This window comes from Carassius auratus, chromosome 39, assembly GCF_003368295.1.
Source record: "Carassius auratus strain Wakin chromosome 39, ASM336829v1, whole genome shotgun sequence".
Taxonomy (NCBI): domain Eukaryota; kingdom Metazoa; phylum Chordata; class Actinopteri; order Cypriniformes; family Cyprinidae; genus Carassius; species Carassius auratus.
The window spans coordinates 5,481,200-5,503,411 of record NC_039281.1 but is presented as its reverse complement, the minus strand read 5'-3'; the positions used below and the strand labels follow the sequence as shown (position 1 = coordinate 5,503,411).

The 22,212-nt window shown below is 37.1% G+C and overlaps 3 protein-coding genes across 8 annotated transcripts in view; 1 reads left to right on the top strand and 2 right to left on the bottom strand.

Moving 5' to 3' along the window:
* The window catches only part of LOC113057751 (vascular endothelial growth factor receptor kdr-like), a 35,197-nt gene extending 32,901 nt beyond the window's left edge, over window positions 1-2,296 (bottom strand). The window contains exon 1 of the mRNA XM_026225253.1: window positions 1,588-2,296. Within this exon, the coding sequence (XP_026081038.1) occupies window positions 1,588-1,657 (70 nt within the window). The 5' untranslated portion in view covers window positions 1,658-2,296. The remainder of the gene's footprint in view (window positions 1-1,587) is intronic.
* A 6,067-nt stretch (window positions 2,297-8,363) lies between these two features.
* LOC113057785 (testis-expressed protein 11-like) lies at window positions 8,364-11,196 on the top strand. The gene is made up of 2 exons (XM_026225307.1): window positions 8,364-9,131; window positions 9,505-11,196. The coding sequence occupies exons 1-2, from the start codon at window positions 8,958-8,960 to the stop codon at window positions 9,634-9,636; spliced, it is 306 nt and encodes a 101-aa protein (XP_026081092.1). The 5' UTR covers window positions 8,364-8,957; the 3' UTR covers window positions 9,637-11,196.
* LOC113057752 (disks large homolog 3-like) overlaps window positions 11,182-22,212 on the bottom strand; it is an 84,015-nt gene continuing 72,984 nt past the window's right edge. For 4 of the 6 annotated variants that reach the window (XM_026225257.1, XM_026225255.1, XM_026225260.1 and 1 more), the window contains 10 exons: window positions 19,811-19,987; window positions 19,639-19,714; window positions 18,317-18,410; window positions 15,216-15,257; window positions 14,893-14,943; window positions 13,837-13,938; window positions 13,558-13,730; window positions 13,335-13,444; window positions 12,835-12,926; window positions 11,182-12,719 (listed from right to left, as the gene is read on the bottom strand). In XM_026225257.1, the coding sequence (XP_026081042.1) occupies window positions 12,613-12,719; window positions 12,835-12,926; window positions 13,335-13,444; window positions 13,558-13,730; window positions 13,837-13,938; window positions 14,893-14,943; window positions 15,216-15,257; window positions 18,317-18,410; window positions 19,639-19,714; window positions 19,811-19,987 (1,024 nt within the window). In that variant the 3' untranslated portion in view covers window positions 11,182-12,612. Of the gene's footprint in view, window positions 12,720-12,834; window positions 12,927-13,334; window positions 13,445-13,557; window positions 13,731-13,836; window positions 13,939-14,892; window positions 14,944-15,215; window positions 15,258-17,791; window positions 17,838-18,316; window positions 18,411-19,638; window positions 19,715-19,810; window positions 19,988-22,212 lie in introns of all 6 variants that reach the window. The other 2 variants (XM_026225256.1, XM_026225259.1) reach the window with 1 other exon arrangement.

The window sequence follows — 22,212 nt, the reverse complement described above, 5'->3', positions numbered from 1 at the left end:
ACCCTGACATATAAAATATAATGCCATGTTCTTCTGCACTACCATTGTCTTGAGGTGGGGCGAGTGACACACATTTGGAGTAGAGGAGTAAGCAAGAAAGTCTGGGGAAAGATTCTTTACTCAGGTATACGTGTCACATTTCTGTGACCTCTACTGCCAGAACAATTCCAGAGTGCCTCTTGCCTCTCCATCCGCTTCCTTCATGTGTCTTTCCCACGCTTGGCGCGAGGACAGTGAAGGAAATCTACTTGGAGACCTTGTAGACAAAGCTTGAAGACCCAGAAAGTCATGGGGGCAGCAGTATTTCCTCTGTTTGGATCAGAGTAAGAGCTGATGTTTGTTTGGAAAGCAGGAGGAAGACCTGTATCTGTAGTGTACAACTGCTATGTCTTAATGAACAACGGCATCCATCTTTTACTATACATCTTGTTTATAAGGAGATGCTGCCAGAAGTCCAAGTAGCCAAGATTCAACAATATACTTTCTCTTATAAACACGTATTCTCTTGTCAAACTCAAAAACAACACTGGACCTGGAGATGTGCCCATACTACCGCAATACAATAAACAGTTTTGGATGTTATCAAAAACAGACCTGATATCTTGAACACAATGTGTTTCCATTCTTGGAATAACTAGTATTTAGTGACTCTGAATGACTAACTAGTCCCTGAGGATGGAGGAATTCAAGAAGTGCCCACTGCCCTACTTTTCTTCCATCATAAACTGTGTAGACTGGGGTGTCCCCGGAATGACTGGGGTCCTTAGAAAAATTAGCAAATATCAGTAAAAGGATTTAAGCCCCAGCAGGGATAAATCACCTTCTGCTTTCCAAATAAGCATTTCATTTAGTGCCAGAATATAGTGTGCTGATGACTGGGTCTCAAAACCCAGTGAGCTGCACACCTAGACAAAACATGGGACCCGCAAATTCTAACAATCCATTAGGCATATAATCCCCAAAAATGCTGCACCAAACAATCTGTGTATATGTATAGGCAGTGCGTTTGGTTGTAAGAAACATATCATATGACATCAATGCAGATTACCTTATTTTAAAGACTGAGAAAAAAAATGAACATCAATAAAATCACATCAGTAAATGCAATCCCTTCAGATAAGTTATGTTACTAGAACAAAAACGCTGTAAAAAAAATCATCACTGTTTCAAAAGACATAAAATTTGTTCCCTACCAATTATTTTTTCACAATAATAGTAATTTCTTTCATGTGTTCGTTTTCAGTTTCTCAATTCTCTTCTTCGGTAACTAAGGTCGAAATAGTTTAAAAAGTGCAGTGAACGTGAGTGACTTTCAAGTTAAAGCTAAAAAGAAAATAGCCTGATATCAGAACAACAATTAAACTGTTGACCATTAATTCAATTCCATCATTTTATTCTAACACAGCACTATTTATGTCATCACTACATTCACATTTGTTTGAATCCATTAACATGCAGATCAATCAATGCACATTAAGTTGACAACAAATGAACTTCAGACCGCATCTCTTCAACAGCAGCCCATTGAAAGATCGCGTGCCGCATTACTCGCGTGCGCAGTACAATGACAAAAAAGCGCGAACTTACCACTTGAGAAGAAATTAAGAAGCAGCTGGAAAGTGAAGAAGCCTTTGACAGAGATTAGAACTGGAGTCATTTCGTCCTTTAAAATAACGCTTCGACTGATATTCCGTACAATCAGCTGTCACTTTATATTTTGATATGGCTGTAATAGTCCAGGGATAGGCTACTGTGATTTCTCTTGGTGTACGGTTAAACGTGTACAGTTTCTGTAAATATGACAGAGATTGTTCTTTCTAGAATGAAAACAACTCTTGCTGTCTCTCAGTGAGTGTAAATGTGTGGCTTGGTCCTGCCCCGGTACACGAATGGTCTTCTCCCGAGGGCAGGTGCGATGATTGCTCTTCCTTCCTAAAACTGAGTCAATTAAATTTCAAAAACTAGACTCTATAAAGAAGGTTAAACAATTATATAACAATGAAAAGCACTAATGCCAGCCAACTTATTGATAGAAACCCCCCCACTGCCTTTGTCTTTTCTGCTGGGGTTTGTCCTCTCCAAGGCTTTATATGAGTGAAGCGGCGGAAGGACGCAACGTCACTGTAGTAACCCTGCAGCTCATTCTCCACCGCACTTTCCTGCTTCAACTTACGATATCGACCCTACAGAGAGCGATTAAGTTAATGTTTTTGTTATTTTCTGTCTGATTAAATTAAAGATTTATTTTATCTCGACACATATCTCTACCCAGATGCCTCTGTGAAGACGCTTCACAAAGTAGGCTATTTCACCATTGTTTTTAACTTCAAATCCCTAAAATATCTGGGTGCAAAGGTAAACAGCCATTGTCTGATATCATATCAGTCAAAAAAAAAAAAAAAAAAACGTTGGAAAAACATTTACATGGTTTATTTTTAACTTCAGCAACTAATTTTATATCAAAGTAAATAATCATGGGGCTTCTTTTCACCTCCCAACACCTAATGGTGTGGGGATTTTTCACCACCGACGGTTTGTGTTTTTGATGCTCCCAGCAATTTAGGGCAAGACATTGTCCATTCATGTCCTTCCATTTATATAATTGCAAATGAAAAGGATGTTAAATCTTTTAAAAAAAGACATTAAAAAATGCTGTTTAATACAGTTTGTGTATACTGAGGTATACGGTTAAAGAGACATGAAGTTTTCTTCCTGTAATATTAAAAGGATGATGATATAATTAATGTGATAATGGGCCACTGATAACAGTTTACCAGTTTATTTACTTCTGTGACTCAAAGAAACTATGAAGGTAGCTGCTAAATGTTAAGGATTTAGTTATTCAATGATGTTACTTATATTTATCTTCCTTATAAATCACATTTTATTCTGCAGTGTTATAAAAAAATTTTTTTAATAACTTCATGACTCGTCCATGTTCATTAAATTTACTACTTTTCAGGAAAATTATGATTATTAATTTTTTTTACAAATGAATACCTCTATTACTATTATTATTATTATTATTATTAAATGTTTTATGATTTTAAGATACTTTTTTATCTACGTATACAAAATTTTCCAGTCCTGTTTTCTGGTTTGGCAGCAGAGATCTGATTTAGGTATTTCTCAAATCTTCGATACAATAATATTTGTCTAGCAACTGACCTTTCACAACAGTTTAGAACTGTGAGGTGAAGTGATTTAACATTTTGCACACATTTATAAATATGCCTGTTTATTACTGTTTTTATATTATTTATGTAGCAGACTTAAGGAAATCTTGTGTGCATCTCTCTGACCACAAGTCATAGGGATCATATTTGTTTTTTCTTTCTCCTGTGCAATCTAGCCATCTGAACTGATCACATTTCTCTCAGGCCAGCACGATGGCTATATAAGACTCAGGCAGAAACAACTGCTGGAAGCTAAGCTCCAGGAGAAGTGGGCTTTAAAGACATCTTATTGTTGAATCTAGTGCAGGGAACACAATAAGAGAGTCCACAACCGATTCTGTGTATTCAGCTTGAGCTCTTTCCTTCAGCTCAACAATGACCTCCCCTGTTAAAACAAAAAACTCCAGCGTAATCAACACATACTTCTTGGGGATGAATGAGGTTCTAACTACCAGAAGGTGGTGAATATTATGCTTAAACAATGCTATTATACTGTAATGCCCAAACCTTTCAACAGGACAGAGTTAAGAATTCTGAATATACTGCAGCCTACGATTAAAAAGAGTAGCTCTCCATTTAAAATAGACTTTTGTCCTCTGTAGAGACATAACATTTTAGTAAATTTATCTGAGACCATACATGCCACAGTTTTAAGTCTGGATGTCCTGTACAGAGCACATTCATGGGTTTTTAGAGATATCAAATTCATAGGCAAATCACAAACAAACCTTCTTCTTGGTCTTTAAAAATGACTGACATGGACAGAATAATAAAATTTTGCACTCAGTGAAAATATGATAATAATTGTTTAAATCTGCCTAATTTTCAAATTGTTTATAAGAAATAAACTCTGGGGAAAAAAAAATATGATGGGGTTTCAAATGGGAATATAACTTGTTGTTATGAAATAGGGTCTTCTGTAGAGGACACCAGGACAAGCATCATGTTAATCAGACATTTTGGGGAGACACAAGTCAAAATTATAGATCAGTATTGCTATTAATTATCAGATATACTTAAGAAAATGTTGTCAAGTTATTACAGTCATCATAACACTTCTTTATACGCTTTCATTATAGTTTGTCCCAAGAACACATTAATATGCAAATTAGGTGAATAAAAAAATAGTACATAGTTTTAGCCTATTTTTTATTTCTTATATATAATAATAATAATTATTATTATTATTATTATTATTATTTAATAACTTCGCTCTCTACAAAGGACACAGAATAAAATATGAATAATATATTTTTATTTTTATTTAAAAAAAAAAAAATTCATTTGTTTCTAATGCTCCAACCAATGTAATTATAAAACTATAAAATCCACAAATCCACGTTTTTATGGTTCTCGGGGGGATATAATAGCATCTGTAGCTATTATTATTCGCTATTTTGCACAGGGCAAATTTAATCTAAATAATATATATGTTACTAAATAGTTTGTAAAAAGGAGGAGGGAGCGATGAATGAGAGTAAATACATAACCGTGTGTAAGAGACACCACCTTGTGGCCATACAGCAGTATTACATTCGCACTGCGCGCGTCCCCGACTCCCCGTGCGTGTTCTTGGCGATGGACGCTCGTGAGGGATCGAGTTTATGTAACTGTCACATAGAAAATACTGAAAAAATGTTTTAAATCACCTTATTCGACTTGTTTATTAGAATATGAAGAAGTCTGTTGACGATGTATAAAGTAAGATTCTATTTTGTGGTAAGTTTGTAGAAGTTGTCAGGAGGAGATCTGTCAGGAAATAGCTATTACGCGCGTTTATCAAATAATCGATCCCTTATGAATATTAGCGGTAATTTTAGTATAATCAGATTCAAATATTTCACCTTACCTTGTTATGCACTTGAAGATAAATCATTTTAATTTGTATTTTTTGTAGTAACAAAGTTTCGTAGAAATGTGGTAATTGTGGAACTGTGAACTTGTAACGTTACTGTGACCAAACCTGTTGAGTCAGCTAAGTTACTACAGAAGAGCAAAAGACCCAAGGCACATTTTTTCTGTCTATTATTGCATCTGTTAAAGGTATCTGCCAATCAGTCTGTCTGTTTTCTGTCATATAGTTTTTTCCCCTGTACTAACAAAAGAAAGTCTATTTCCAGATGCTTGCATGGATGCCAATTATTTGATCAACTACAAATTTGTTTAACTTCCTGCACTTTTTAGTGTGTCATGTGGCATACAGACTTCTGTATTCTGTATGGCCAGCAGCCATATCACCCTGGAGCTCAAGACCGGTTTCCCACTGAAGCTAAGCAGGGCTGAGCCTCCTGGGAAAACTAGGTTGCAGCTGGAAGAGGTGCTAGTCAGGCTAGCAGGGGGTGCTCACCCTGAGGTCTGTGTGGGTCCTAGCACCCCAGTACAGCGATGGGGACACTATACTGTCAACAAGCACTGTCCTTCAGATGAGATGTTAAACCGAGGTCTTGACTCTCTGTGGTCAATAAAATCCAAGGATGTCTTTCTAAAAGAGTAGAGGTGTGACCTCGGCATCCTGGCTAAATTCACCCAATGGCCTCTGACTATCATGGCCTCCAGTCATCTCCTGAACTGGGCTCTGCTCTGCACATGCATATTGAGCTGCTGGCCAAGCAGAAGATTTAAGAATGCTACCATGGGTAAGTTTCATTCAGTGTTAGTTTAAATAATGTGTTTCATGTCATTATATGAAACGTTTCTTAGTGAATTGTGTTCTGTTTTCTAGGACATTACACTTGAAATCAACTACCTCAGACTCTATCATCTCTCCACTTTGTGGGATAGAGCTTCCAAAAAACTTTTTTATATGTTTAAAATATTAAAAAATCCGATCAATTCCACAAAGCTGCATCTCTAAATATCACACTCTATCTGGGATTAAAACAGGATTGCCGACTTGGATCTAACCATTTAACATCTAAAAACAGGTACATTTAACTGTAATCTTTCATCACACATTAGATCAATCAGTCATATTTCTCCACACTGATTTACTGTATGCATACTGAATTTACAGCTTCAGAAATGACAAATCACTAATCAGTCATATTCATGGCCACAGCACAGCAGCTTTCAGAAGATGCCAACTGGTTCCTAAACCTCCAGCTGTTGAGACACTTTTAACGATATGGTGGTTGTGTATGTGTTGTGATGAAGTTGACTTTTCTAACTCTTAGGATTTCTTTCTTCTCTCCTTCCAGGTAAGTTCAAACACAGTTCCTCTTATAGTAGCTGTATGCTAGCTCGTAATCATGCTAATGCAAACTCCCACACTGATACTGTAGCTGTAGTCAAGTGTAGTTAAAGCAGGATGTGTGATGTAGGCAGCTGTCACAGCTGTGTGCCCCAGACCGAGGTGTGTTGATGGGGCAGAAGATGTGTCTGCTGCTGTCTGTCTGGAGATCTGCAGGAGCTCTGATCACACTGAGCAACAGGTGGATCACTCACTCGTTTTTAGCAGTTCATCATTTCCATCTGATTAAACAATAACAAGAAGGCAAGAGGTGTTCTGTTTGCTTTTTAAAGACACGATGGAGCCTGAAGTATGAAACTTGACACTGCACAAATTCTGAATATGGACTGAATTTGTATGTTTAAATGCATGGGCATTTCAACGGTTTTGTAAGTGAAATTCCTTTTTCCTAATCAGTGGTTTTTAACCAGGTGCAGTGGCTCACTAATGGCCCTTGGTCATTTTCTCAACATTTCTGAGTCCAGGGCCTTCCTTTGTCCACAACACTATTGGAAGGCCCACCACTCCTAGTCTCCAGTCCCAGGATTCCAGAAGTTGAACATTCTTAAAGGGATTTTTCACCCAAAAATAAATGAACATCACAGAAGATGTTTTGAAGAATGTTGGTAACGGTTGCTGATAGCCATTGGCTTCCATTGTATTTTTTTGTTTTTGTTTCCATACATACTATGGAAGTCAGAGGCTACAAGCAACAGTTTGGTTACCAACAATCTTCAAAACAGCTTCTTTGTGTTCAACAGAAAAAAACAAACTTATACAGGTTTTGGTGTCAGGTCAGGGTGAGTAAATGATGACAACATTTTAATTTGGGTGTGAACTGTCCCTTTAAATGTACCCACTCTTTTTTGGATTTTCCAGTTTGTGTAATACATGACAAGGGATGAGGAAAGGGATATTTAAAAAAAAATTAAAAAAAAATTACTGTGATATAACTAGAAAATAATTAACATTTGTCTAACTAGAGAAAAATGATGAAAAATGCCAATGGAATTTTTTATAATTTACTTTATAATTTGTCCAGGCCTAGAAATCACACTTAACATTAGGCAACATCATATATTCAGGTTTTCCCTGGTTAAGAAACCCTTTTCTAGGGGCTGAAAAATTACAATATTATTTTAAAATCCTTAAATATATTTTTTAAATTAATTTACATTTATTATTCGTAATTTGAACAACAACAAAAAAAAAATGGTCTTATTTTTATATTATTTACATTCCTAGTTTTGAATGAAAACAAGAATAATTTCAGGCAGAAGTACAAATGCAAATATCAAAGCCCATGTAGGGGGGTTTCCAATATTGTTTTTGACAAAGGGAGACCTTGGAGTTGGAAAGTTTTGTGAAACACTGCTCCACACGTTCTCTGATCTCAGTTATGCTTGTTACCATGATAACCAGCAGAGGGCGCAGTGTAGAATATCTGTCGTGCTTTCAGACTGAGCTCCTGACCCAGACTCTAGAGCACATTCAACTCTGGACGACCATCAGAGCATCAGGTGTCACCTACTATTTTCATTCTTTTACAGTTAATTCATTTTAAATGCAGATTCTACATGTTTGTCCAGAATGACAGGGATCGTAAGTATCTATTTGGCACATAATTTCCTCATTAGGCACTACTTCTAAAGACAAAACAGACACATTATGGCTGCTCTATGAATCTGAAGTCAGAGCCAAATTAAATGATCCAAAGCTTGAATCTGTGCTCGAAGCGGTTTTGGAACTGGATTATGTTGAGACCAAGCTGTTAGAAATGATTACAAGTCAGATTCTAGAACCATAACCCCCATTTTAAAGAATTACATATTCTAATAATTCATGGATGGTGAAATTCTGACTGAATGAATGAATATACACTACCATTCCAGTCTTTTTGTCCTCTATAAATACTACTTTACAATATTTTTTACTGAATTGTGATAAAATATATGCAGTCTTGGTAAGCATAAAACATAAAAAAAGCATTCTTATGCAATTAATTTATTACACTGATAGATAACAAAAGACACCAAAATGTTCCTCATCAGCTTATACATGTGTGCATGTCACAGTAACTGTTTACACAGCCGGATTCAGCTGACCCTGCAGAGCGGGGTGTCCGAGGTGCAGTCCTGCATGTTGGAGGAAGTGTAGGGCTACTATGAGGAAGCTCTGTCCATCATAGCAACCACAGTGAGTTGGTTACGGTGACTCAGCAGCCGTCACACACGACCTGCTGCAGCTCAGCCCCGCAATTATTCTTTGAAAGAATCTCCTGTTTCTGTCAATGGGCTTTTAGTTATGCCTCAGTTAGCAGATGCTCCATTCACCAGCTTCTTCCTGCCAATTTAGATGCTAATTTGAAAATATCGCCTGTGCCCTTTATCTTGAACTAGCATTGCAGAAAACTTGCATAAGCGTCAGGATGTTATTCTGAATCTGTGACCTTCATGAAACCATCGATATAAAATTGCATTATATAAATTTGCAGCTATCATTACAGAATTTAAGCTCGAATATCTGATCCATTCCTCCACGATATCACACGGATGTCTTGTTTTCTCACACAGCCAGAGGACTTCACAGAACTGGAGATCAGAGCATGGAATGCAGGAATTCTGCTCTACAGTCTGGCCCAGTATCCCGAGGCTGAGAGGTGGTTTGGGCTGGGAATGAGCTTCCTGAAGCACCTGGGCTCCCTGCAGGACAGCTATCAGACTCAGGTAACACTGCAGGAGGCGGATGAGCTGCCCTACAGCTGTTTGAGTGCTCGAGCTAAGGCGGCAGATTTCATTTTCATATTCTCCTTGCTTCAAGTCGGGTGAGCAGGCTGCTTTTTTCGTCACCTCAGTAGGAGGCTTAATTAGAGCAGCAGGATGGTTACAGCTATGTGGGTAGTAGGTAGTTAAAGCAACATACAGTAGGGAGGTTTAGTTCAGCTAGTGGTTTAAATGTGTCATTTGGCAAGCATTAATTCAGCATCACGAGTTCCAAGAATTCACAAAATGATTTTCATTAAAAACATTTTGTTCATGTTGTTTGGTAAAAGAAAACGTGTCAAGGTGTGAATAAAATACATGAAACGTGTCTCCCCAGATGGCGGGTCTGTACAGTGAGGTGTTGGACAGGCTGGATAAAGCAAAGAAGAATCTCATTACTGAAGAGCGAATGATGGCGTCTTCAGTCGCAGATGGAAATCTCAGGTCTAATGGCACGTGTTTAATATAAAGTGTGAGTTTCCTTGCATGTTTGTGAGAAGCTAAGAGATGTACAGTGCATCTGAGGGATTGTTCGGAGTTATGGAAGGTTAAGAAAAATAGAATGTCTTGTATTCATTTAATCTGAAATATTTTTTGGCAGTATTATTTTATTACCTGTCATCCGGTTATCTGTTTGAGCTTTTCTTGGGTGACTAGTTCAAAACATCTGCATTGCGATACAAAACAAATAAAAATGCATGCATTGAAATCGTAACAGAGTCACATAGTTTATTTCCAAACAAACTCTTGCCCAGTCCAAAGAAAAAAAAAACAAAAAAAAAAGTAATAATGATAATAATCAGTAAGACTGTGTTCTCTCCTGACCAGGATATAAAAGAGCAGTTTTCCTTGTGTCCTGATGGGTTGTACCACCTGTAATCATAGGGAGGACACTACTGTACAATCAAAGGGTTCATATTTGCAAGCACTTACTGCACAAGTGTGCTATCACATCAAAAACTCAATCACTCAAGACAAATCTCTTCCCCATTTCACACTCATGCCCTCTGGAGCAGAGACCCTCATTAGTACACCAGAACTGCTCTGATTCAATCCACTTCATTAGAAATATATAGTACAATGATTCTAAATTCTTTGGGCTTCACCAACACGGCTGACTGGCATCAACAGTGCGAACAGTCAGCTGCTTTCCACTCTTCACCTCAAGAGGACCAGATCTATGCTAAAAGGAGTCATTTATGCTCCTGATTTACTTTAATTTCACTCCATGGGTTGCTGTCTGCACGTCTTATATATATATATATTTGTATTTTTACATTAGTTTTTCATCTATACACTCAGACAAGTTCCACGAGATATCACAAATAGACAGGCCGTATTGTATGGAAGCTGGTTCCCGACTTACTAAAAAAATTGTTCTGATAGGCAGCTGAAGATATATTTTTTTTTCTATAGAGAAATACCAATGTTACGGCACATTTGTATGGAAATTAATCTCTGAATAAATTCAAAAAGTTTACTTACCTGACATTTGTGATATATAAAACATGTTTGTCCCAGTTGTGTCACACATGCATGAAGCACAAGTGAGGGGGATATTTACACTTTACAGCTATCATACCCATTAAAACAGTCTGTAAGCAGTTTATAAATGGCTCTGTTCCCTTCGATTATTCCCTGAACTCTGGTTTTGACACGGGGTATGACAGCTGATTTCGCAGGGACACACGGCAGGTGAGCGCACCCGTTTAGAAAATGCCTGGGCCCAGGAACTTCCCCTTGCTTTCTGCGGGATCCAGACTTCTCAATACAGAAACAAAGAATCTTTGAAGGAAGAGATCGAAGGAAGTACTGTTCTTCTGTTGTGATCCTTTTCTCTCCGGCTGAACCCAAGGACGACCACAGACATAGTGCTTACAAAGTATTTCAAATAATAATAAAAAAGGACTAAATATTTAAAAATACATAAATATAATGTATCGGCATGTCTGGGTGTTCAGTTAGAGGAGAGAAAATCATCCCTTTGAATTCATACTCAAGGCCCTTTAGTTGCTTTAAAAAAAAAAAATGTATCCATCAGATTCCTGAGCTCGCCAAGCTCACCCCGGCACAAGGCTCATCAACACAGTGGAGTAAACATCAGCCCGGAAATAAAGGAGCAGAAGGAAAAAAATCTTTTAAAAGCTGTCATTACAAAGAACAGATTTAATCAAACCATCGTCGAGTTCTGGGGAAAACGGTCAATTTCAGGCTCCACTAACGCTTTAATATCAAGAAGGACATCCAATACAATTATTGTCTTGATTCTACCCGTTTTAAGGCTGCGCTCCTGGGCAGCTAACAGGACAGTACCGTGTTACCGTTCAGTCTGAAGAGAATATAGTCCTGGAAGGCAGAGGAAGTGCAAGTGGGCTGTCTGCTTTTCAACAACTCCAATGGCGGCCGAAATTGGATTTTGCTCAAGACAACACAAAAAAAAAAAAAGGTTTGCAAAAAAAGGATTTCACAGAGGTAAGACACTGAAGTCTATTGCACAAGTTAGGCCTCCGATAGGATGACAGGAAACTCATAATAAAGCACAAAAAGAGTTTCCCTCTAAGCACTGATAGGTTGAATATTGTGTCGTTCCCCCTCCCACCATGACTAAGCGTTTATTCATCGTAAGGCAGTTTGGTGGTCTGCAGAGAGCCCAGTTACACCTCTTTACCCCCATCTTTAATACAGAGCAGCTAAAACCACAAGAAAGAAAGAACAAAAACCCAAAGACTAGAAATGAAATCGAACAGCCCTCCGAGTTGACAATTCTAGTGAAGTGTAAAATATGTACCGTATAATTTCGTATTATGTAGTAAAATCTCTCCGTAGGATTTTTATTTTCCATGTGATTTCAGTAATATAAATGTAGAGACTCAAACCTCTGAACGTGTCGCCATACAAACGGCCAGGCAGCCGATCAAATAAAGTGAGCTGGTTTATGAGTACTGAAGATCACCATCAGTTTTGAAGTTCATCCGTTAGAACAGTGAGAGCAGTGACGGTACCATCAGCAGGCTTGAACTGTATCTAGTCCTCCAAGAAAACCTTGCACAGCATCCTCAAATGTCTTTTTCCATGAAATCGAATGAACTCATACAAGGTTCCCGCTCGTGCCACCATCTCCAACTCCCCGGCTCCCCGCTCTCGCTTCGTTAAGACGTTCTCATCTTCAAGTCCATCCGAAATGCAAAAAGGAATTTGTTCAGGTTTCCCTTTTTTGTTTTACATGACAAAACATTTCTTGAGGAATGGCATTTCCAATCTTGAATGGAATTGCTGAGAAACTCATGCAGGGGTGCGCACAGTCACAGTAATGGTGATAAGACTTCATTAGATTGAGGGTAACATAATGACACTAAAACTTGATCTGAAACATATCAGTGAAAGGGAAGGAAAGGTGTCAGGTGGGAGTGGGGGTCAGGTGGGGGGCTTCGTGGAGGCGGCGAGTTCAGAGCTTCTCTGTGGATGGGATCCAGATGTAAGGGCCTGACTGCTCTTCAATGATCAGCTTGATTTTATTATAGATCTCATCTAGTGAGTCACCCTGGACTATGGCTGTAGAAAGACAAAGAGAGCAACAATCAGACTACTGTAACAGAGGTGCTGGACTAAAAGATTTCCTCTGGATACAGTTAAGAGAAATCACATGATGGTGTGGTGTGAGGGTTACCTGTGAAAAACTCTCCAAACTCTTGTTCAAGCTTCACTGCCTTATCAAAGACTTTATTAGCTTGCTCATATGTCTGCCTCTTATTCAATTCCCTGATAAACAAAAATGCAGTAAAACATTATTTTTGTGAAATATCATTACAATTTAAAATAACTTTTCTATTTTAAGATATTTTGAAATGCAATTTGTTCCAAAGCTGATGGCAAAGCTGATTTTTTTTAGAAGCCATTACTCTTCAGTGTCACATGCTCCTTCAGAAAACTAATAAGCTGATTTGGTGCTCAAGAAACATTTCTTATTATAAATACTGAAAACAGTTGTGCTGCTTAATATTTTTGTGGAAACTGGGATTTATTTTAGAATTTGAAATATGTAACTACTAAACTTAACACATCTCTGATGAATAAACTATTTAAAAAAAAAAAAAAAAAAAAATAATAATAATAATAAAAGCACCAGATTTTTAAATGGTAGTGTATACACTAGTGTGTTAAACTTACATTAGGGCCTCCACAGATTTTGGTTTGATGAAAATGGCGATTGGATAGAGCTGTGCTTGCTGAAGTCGCTTTATGGCGTTCCCAGACACATCCAGGATACAGTGTTTCCCCTACAAGAGGATTAAAGAAACCCTTTCATCCCGTGTCACACTTTCACTGCACAGTAATTGCGACAGGGAAAATATTTAGTCCTCTGGCATGTTTACACTAGGGAGTCACTGACCCTTTCAGCCACTGCCCGGACAGACAGGATGCTGGTCCCATACAGATTCTCATTGAACTGGCCGGCCTCAATAAATTTGTTGTCCTGAATGTCCTTCTCCATTTGCTCCCTTGAACCCACAAAATGGTAGTCCTGCCCATCCATCTCATTCTCTCGCCGAGGACGAGTTGTATCTAAGGAAACATATAAGCCTTGCTTTACTTTTACAAGTACTGCCAAAACATTTGATGATAAAGATGTTCTGCATGTAGCCAGCATTACTTGTCTTATTACACTCACGTGGAACGCAGGATCCAAACTTGTGAGGGAACTCTGAGATCAAGTCATCGTTTACTCTGTCCTTCATTGGACCCAGGATAATCACAGGCCTTGTGTAATGGACTGAAAAGAAAGCCAAATCAATATTGGTCAAAAACTTCAAACCTTGAGAATAATTTCTTGGCTTTCACATTAACGGATGATGTAAATATTTGCATATCAGCTATTGTTTATTCAACACCTTGACCCACCCTTAATGAAAGAAAGCTTAAACTATGGCACATACACTTCACGTTAAGAAGTAAAGCCATCATAAAAGAGGCTATTTACATTTACAGTAATGGCCAAAAGTTTATAAATTACATAGAGTACATAAATTGTGACCCTGGACACATGCTAACAAGACACAATGATTGGAAGCGCTTCTTCCCTTGTTTTATAGCAATCAGTCTGCTCTTACAATCTAATTAGTATGATAGTGATTTTACCCATTAGTGACTAGTATACGCTCACACTTTCAGATGTGCTGCTATGAGAAGTCAATTAATGTTAGCTGGTCATTTTATATCGGGAACAAAAGTTCATTTTTGAACAATTAAGCTTTTAGCAATTATTTAAAGTGGATCTGATCACTCTACACAATAATCTAGAAACAATGTGAATGAACACCACAACAGCTTAAGCAGCAAACTTTACAAAACACAAAATTGATGTCACTGCCAAAACTTTTGGCCACGACTGTAGTAATCCCTAAGGTAAAAAACAGCCTGTTTAATTGAGAAGGTAAGCTCAAACTGCTACAGCAAACACAAACACACCCAACTTGTGTCCTGTATACTCGAACAGAGAAATGTAAACTGTAGCTTGACCACACAAAAACTAGATCATAACTGAGCATGTACAACTAATCCAAAAAACTTAACCATTGGAATATGTTGTTTTGGCAGTGAAAACTAGGATCAAGGGTCAGAGTGAGACTGGGATGTATAACTAAAAAATACTATCATTTCAAGCATTATAAGTGCATTTTAAGTAAAACAACAACAACTGTAGAATGTTGTTTGTGTGAATACTTACTTTCTTGTCGAATTACTGGCTCATATGATAGTATTGTGTCTTCCTGACCCTCTGCATGATGAGAAAAGATAAAATTATCCACATGAAACATCAAGTTTTAAATTTACCACCATTTAATACAAAATCCATACACTTGAATTACTACTGGAATGAACATGTAAATGACATGATCATAGCTATGGACCAGTTTTGTTTCATTTATTTTTGAAAGCACCTAAAGGTTAATAGTATGACACAAATGGAATATTGCAGACCTTTGCAGACTACACTGGGACAGATGTAATGCAGTAAGCATAAGGTAATGGATGCTTAAAGCCACTTACTGGAGCTGCTTTCGCTGTCACTGGTGTTGGACGTCAAGCATTCTGTGGACATAAGAAGAGGGAAGTATAGAAATGTCACAATTCACGTTTTTGCCCATGTGTAAGATTAAAAGCATATCCAGCACAGCTTGGAATGAAACTACACACCCTCCCGTACCATCATGCCAAGAATAGAAATGACTGAGTGAAGAGAGGAAAACAAACAGAGAGGACTTTTGATCACTTAAATGGCTGCCGTTTCCTTAGAAGGGATATGGTAGGATGAGGCAGCAATAGGAAATTAAGTATTTCCTTTTCCTATGACCCTAGTGATCTTAGATTCCATGCGGAGCATTTCCTATGACCTTGCCAGTGTTCAGTTAATCAAATAGTGATACTGCTCCTCATGCCAAAGTAAGCAAGCCAGTGTTGGGTTCCTTACAGGAATCAAATAACAAACATCCCTTAGATAGTGACAACATGATAGTGCTGGTATATACTTAAAACATTAAACACGCGAACAATCCGGCCCAGTATGAGCTGGCTGTAAAGACACTATAGATTCACTCACCCTTCACTCTATCATATGGCAATCAGATCTTTGATTTAAGAATATTTATGTGTGAATGATTTGAGTGTTTAAAGTCAATATGAAATCAAAACTGAGCTTGCCTGTATTTACCACATCTTTAAGTCTATTGTACCTATTGTGTTCTGTTGTCTAACTGATATTTCTAAAAGCAAGTAAAAGGCGTTTTAGGATAATCTAAACACTTCTTCAGGTCATCGTTGTGTGAAATTTTTACTGTGAAATCTTTACTGTTTTTTTTTTTTTTTAATAAAGTACACATAAGAATAGCGGTTTTATTGTTAGTAATTATTCTAGGGATGTTCATTTTAACCGGTTAACCGACTGTTAAGAACTTTGACCGATTAATACAATCAATTATACGGTTTAAAAAGTCATTTTTTTATTTTCAGTAATTTATCAAAATATTTAAAAAGGTTTGCTTCATGGTTAAAACGTATAAACAAATTGTTTTTTTTTAGAGAGAGAGAAAAAACATAAGTCGCGTATTAGTCGCATTTTATTATTTCATTCAGAGGTCTAATCATGGGTCTAATGCAGACTCATAATGTGTATAAACATTATAATAAACACTGTAAACATAGCTAGGCTATTTTAGTTTCCCTTACTCCACAACAAATCATTCGATTAACAGTATTTAGAAAAGAACAAGAATTAAAAATACAAGAAGATATAGCAATATAAACGACAAGCCAAAATGTATTAATTTAAGCTAAAATGAAACAGAAACCAATGTTGGGTCTCTCATTCAACAAAATCAAATGTTTCCGTATTTGCTATTTGAATGCCAAATTATTATTTATTATGTAGCCTACTATGCTCACCTTCAAATATCCACGTAAATCAAAGTGTTTTGCATAATATCAAGGCGGTAGTGATAACACTTACCGGCACAGATTTTGCATATTGCATATATACTACATATAGTGTTCCTGCGGCTCAGTGGTAGTGCATTACGTTAGCAGCGCTAAAGGTTGTGTGTTCTATCCAAAAGGAACACAAATGTTGATAAAAAAATAATGTATAGCCTTATTGCACCATAAGTCGCTTTGGATAAAAGCATCTGCTAAATGCATAAATGTAAATATTTAAACTGAGCAGTGTGTTTTTATTCCATATTTTTGAATGACTGTATTTTATCATTATAATGAACAGGCTGCTTTGTCAAGGTAGTAATTTTTAACTGTGTGTGCGTATGCAGCGCCAGCACAATCACTTCAGATTGTAAAAGGTTTGCCTTTATTTGAGTACATTCACAATTAAAACAAATATTTGTGCTTTTGTAATAGAAGTAAAAATATATTAATCGTATAGAGCTATGTTTTTGTATAGACCTATGTTTAACAAGCGTCAGTTGTCGGTTAGAAAAAGTAACCGAAATGAACACCCCTAAATTATTGAAAATTAACATTTACCAGACAGAAGCAACTTAAATTTATTTGATTACCCATACATATTTTTTTTTAAATATGTTGAAAAGGGAGTATTATATATGACACCTCAGGTGTTTGAGGAACATTTATTTGTATATTTCTCAAACATTGTATTGTATTGCATTAGAAGTTTTACAACACAATACTTAAGAGCTTTGATCATAAATAGCAAATAACCTAATAACATATATGGTTATCATATGTGCCAAATTGCATATTTTCCTCAGAGTTTAAGCTCCATATTCTCATTATATCATACTATATGAACCATTAAGGCCTGATGTATCAAATACTATATTTAACAAAAAAAAGCAGTATGTTACATTTTTGGTATGTTACATTCACTTTTCACCTTCTAATCAACACTTGAATCACATAATCAAGTCCTACATTTTTAGTTGCTAAACATCTAGTTTTACTCAAATGAGTTGCGAACAGCAAATAACGTAGAGAGGAAATTCAGTGAGAAAGAGAAGGAGGAAAAGAAAGAAAGAATAAAATGTGTGTGGTGTGTGGCACAGCCGGTTCAGTTAGCTCAGGGAACAGCTGCTTGACAAGAGGAACCACACACTTACTCAAACTCTTTGATCCATAAAAGTCATCGCTTAACCCTGGGAAGTCCTGAGCGTCCCGACAGGTGAAAGCAAGAACAAAGAGAGAGAGCAGAAAGGAAGAAGAAAGAGGTTAGTGAAAGGCTGGGAGAAGAGAGGTGTTGCACTCTCGAGGGATGAAGGAATACTAACATCAGCTTGCTGTGCGATGAAAGATCTGGGTTGTCCATTTGTAATTTAAGTACAGGGGCTTCCCATGCATATTCATCTGAAACAGAATTATGTGTGCAAATCCTGAAGGGAACAGCTCTAACCAGATCTGACAATGATGGATGTTTGAGCACAGCATTTGAGTGTTAGTGCAGCCTCACACCTGGGAAAAGTGCTAAGTTCCCCTTCAGAGCAAGACAAAGGCCAGAGAGGCACCGATTGGCTGTTTCCTCACAGAACGGTCAAGAGCCAATCAGAAGCCATCTCCAGGGTGAGTGACAGTGACAGGATGAAGCATGAAAGACAGAGTCACAACCCTGGTCACAAGCTCATACTCACGTTCAGTCTCCACCAAATCCTGTACTATATTCTCCTTGTAAAACAGGAACTTGCGTGATAGGTTGAAGCTTTTTTTGCGCTTCGCTTTGACTGGCTGCGTGGAGATGAGTCGATGGTGGGGGAATGGGGATGAGGAATGAAACAAACATAAAAAACAGAATGGGTTTCAATGTAACCCACAGCACGCATGCAAAAATATAACAAAAAAATGACATGGTTGAACAAACATGGGGGATAATGAATGTAAACCATTTATACGCTAAATTTAGAATTTTTATGGTTGTTTTAATAAAGTTTTAACTGTGAATGTAATGGCAAATATATAAAGGTGAAGTGCAAATGTATTTTTGTGAAAATACTTTTTAGGCATCTGGTCAGATTTTCGGAGTCAACTACACCACCATTCAAAAGTTTGGCCTCAGAAAGATTTTTCATGATATTATTTTCATGAAATAATTTTAATATACTGATTTTGTGCTCAGTAATAACATTTCTTATTATCAATGTTGCAATCAGTTGTGGAAATGGTGATCCTTTTTTTTGGATTCTTTAAATAGAAAGTTTAAAAACAGTACTTATTTAAGACAGAAATCTATATAAAATATATACAATTATTAATTTCTTTACTGTCACTTTTGATCATTTAAATGGGTCCTTGTTGAATAAAAAGTATTCATTTCTAACAATTCATTTTAAATGGTAGTGTACAATCTGTAGACAGATTTTCGGACACTGTGAACATTGAAAACATTGCTGTTTGTTTGAGCATTCCGACCTGTCCATTACACACTTAAAAGTTTAGTTCACCCAAAAATAAAATCTGGTCATCATTTACTCACCTTTATGTTGTTCATTCTGCCAAACATCTCCTTTTGTGTTTCATGAAAGAAAGAAAATCACACATGTTTGGAATAACTTGAAGATTAATAAATGACAATTGTCATTTTCGGGTGAACTAACCATTTAAAGTTCAATAAAGTGTTCCTCAATCCTGGTTCTGAAGGGCCCCCAAAAGCCAATTCAGCACTTTACTAATGAGCAGAGGAGTTGAATCAGGTGTTTGGTGAGGGAAAGATCAGAAATGTTACGTATTGGGGGGCCTTCAGGAGAAGAATTGATGACCATTGATCTAACCATCATAGCTGATTATGATGGCACAGAGCATGTTTGTAATTTTACTCTTTTGTTTGTATGTCGCTGTGAGAAATGGATGCTCAGTAACAGGAGCCTCCAGGATACTGTGAGAAATCACCAATTCCCACACTCAGGGGAAGTGGGGCAGCTCCCATAAGTCTTTCACAGGAGGAGGACACCTCACTCACCCTGTTGGACTCATTTATGCCCGTCCTTGCATGGAATTTGACTGTTTTTAACCGTGCACGCTCTTTCTTTTCCACCCTGTAGATCAAAAAATAAAATATTATTGGCAGTGAACACCCCATTACTACATAGGAAATGTTGTAATTCTATCTGGGCTGGTTGGCAGTACTATACCTTTTCTTGCTTGGTATGACCCCGATTTGCTCACTCTCCCCATGGGGGGTAACCAGCCGTGCCTGCCACCACTCATCATCAGAGGCATTGATGACATGAAGAATGTCCCCATAGGAGAAACTCAGGCCCTGGCTAGGAAGGCAACTGTCTCTGGTCCTGTCGTAGTCAAAAAGAGCCCTGGGAAAACCAAACGAAACAACACATACATCAACAGTGCACTAGAAGAGTGGGTGTTCAGGTTTCACTGTAAAACATCTGTTGTGTCTGATTAAACGATGGGTGTGGGGATACACATACAGAGACAAAAGTACATCATTGGACATCTGCACCTTTTTGTTTAAATTTGTTTTGCAGATGCTTTCTCACTAAAAGCAACTTACAATACAATTCCTACTAAAGGCACAGCAACCAATTTAGAAATATTTAAAGGGGTCCTATTATGTCTTTTCACTTTGATGTTGTTGTTTGAGCATATAAAACATCTGAAAAGTTACAAATCTCAAAGCCCACTTCAAAAGGAGATATTCGATTTAACAGAAATCACTTTTCAAAAACTACGAAGAATGACTCGTTTGGACTAAATGCATATTTTCTGGGATTTGTGACATCAAATACCAACGAACGGGACATGACCTGGTTGAGCTGCACTAGAGAAGGCAACCAATGTAAAGGGGCATGATATTTCCCGACCAGGAACAGAGTGGAGCCAGTCACAACACACATTGGCCCAACTAACCAATCACAGCACATTTTGTACTTCAGAAGGCGGACCTTCATTTAAGACAGGAACTATTTGAGCCGTTTATGCTAGTCTGGGGAGAGAGTGTTGTAATAATGTTAATGTGTGAAAAATAATGTGTTTTTCAAACAAACTATTATGACAGCCTGTTCTAGTACACCCCCAAAACAAAATCAAAACTTTGTAAAAGAGCATAATAGGACCCATATAAGTACACCCCCCCCCCCCCCCCAATATAAAGCTATTTTCAAAAGTTCAAAGTAAATTTTTTTAAATTGTTTTGAAAGTTTCTTATGCTCACTAAGGCTGCATTTACAAAAAAAAAAAATGTATATATATAATAAATCTGATATTTTTAAAATGAATTTTATTCCTGTGATGGCAAAACTTAATTTCCAGCAGCCATTACTCAGTCTTCAGTGTCACATGATCCTTCAGAAATCATTCTAATATACTGATTTGAAGCTAAGAAACATTTCTTATTATCAATGTTAAAAGTAGTTATTTTATATTTTTGTGTATATTTTTTGTGGAAAAAATGATACATTTTAAAATAAAACAAACAGCATAAATTTGAAATGAAATATTTTGTACAATTTTAAATGTCTTTACTATCTCTTTTGATAAACTAAATAAAAGTAAATCTATCATCAATCCCAATCCATTTTTTCTTATTGTTGCTACATCCCTGCGCAATCAGTCCCCCGGACCAACCTGTGGTTAAGCACTGAAGAGCACAATAGTGATAGAGGACCCTAGTAACATCATGAGAGAAAAAACAGATGGTAGATGACGTTAAATTGAGAAAAACAGTCAGGCATTGTGTTCAACGCTGAATATTTTTATCTTGTCAGACAGGTAAATCCAAAAGAAAGGTGGAAAACCAGTAGAGCAGGTCTTCTTGTTTTTCTACATACCTTTCTAGGACATACTAATTATAAGCCCACTGAGATACAGACAGACAGACACACACACACACAGAGTTTGCTACACAACTAAATTGAGGACAATATCAGGCCTCTGTTTTAAGATGGAGCAGTGCCGGGTGGGATCAGCACTGACTGACATGTGCCTGTACCATTCTGACACATTTTTATGGACTCATCACTGCATTCATAGGAATGTGAAAACGCCTTGAGATCTCACACTTAACATTAACACGTGTGGTCAGCTGACTCATGAACCAGCAGCAGCTAAACATTGCGTTAAGCACAGCTCATCCTAAGTGCAAGCTACTGTCAGAAGTAGGCCAGACATTCATTAGGCAGATTACATATTCAATATAACTAGACTTACTATGTAATATGAAGAGTTAACACTACTGTCAGACACGGTTACCATTTCTTTACAAAAAATCTAAATGTCAGCTGCTTTTTAATATGAGATCTTGTCATTTAATCTCATCATTGGCACAATTAAATGCTTAAAAATATTGGTAAGAAAAAAAAAAAAAAGTTGAAACTTACGAATGTATTTAGATTAGAATTTGAATTTTCTTTCATATTTAATCGAACTTAATATTTGAATTTGATTCAACTGGTAGTTTAGGCCCATTCATTGTGAGCAAATTGCTCCATTCTCTCTGGTTTTGATGGGTGCTTCCCCAACTGTTAGCTTTAGATGTTCAATTGGTTTCAAACCCAGACTCAAATAAGGCCACTTA

Bases quoted from the DNA above. Each gene is read 5' to 3' on its own strand.
- LOC113057785 (XM_026225307.1), top strand. From the start codon at position 8,958: ATGTCTTGTTTTCTCACACAGCCAGAGGACTTCACAGAACTGGAGATC. The intron at 9,132-9,504 runs GTAACACTGCAG...GTGTCTCCCCAG, and splicing joins AGGACAGCTATCAGACTCAG to ATGGCGGGTCTGTACAGTGA.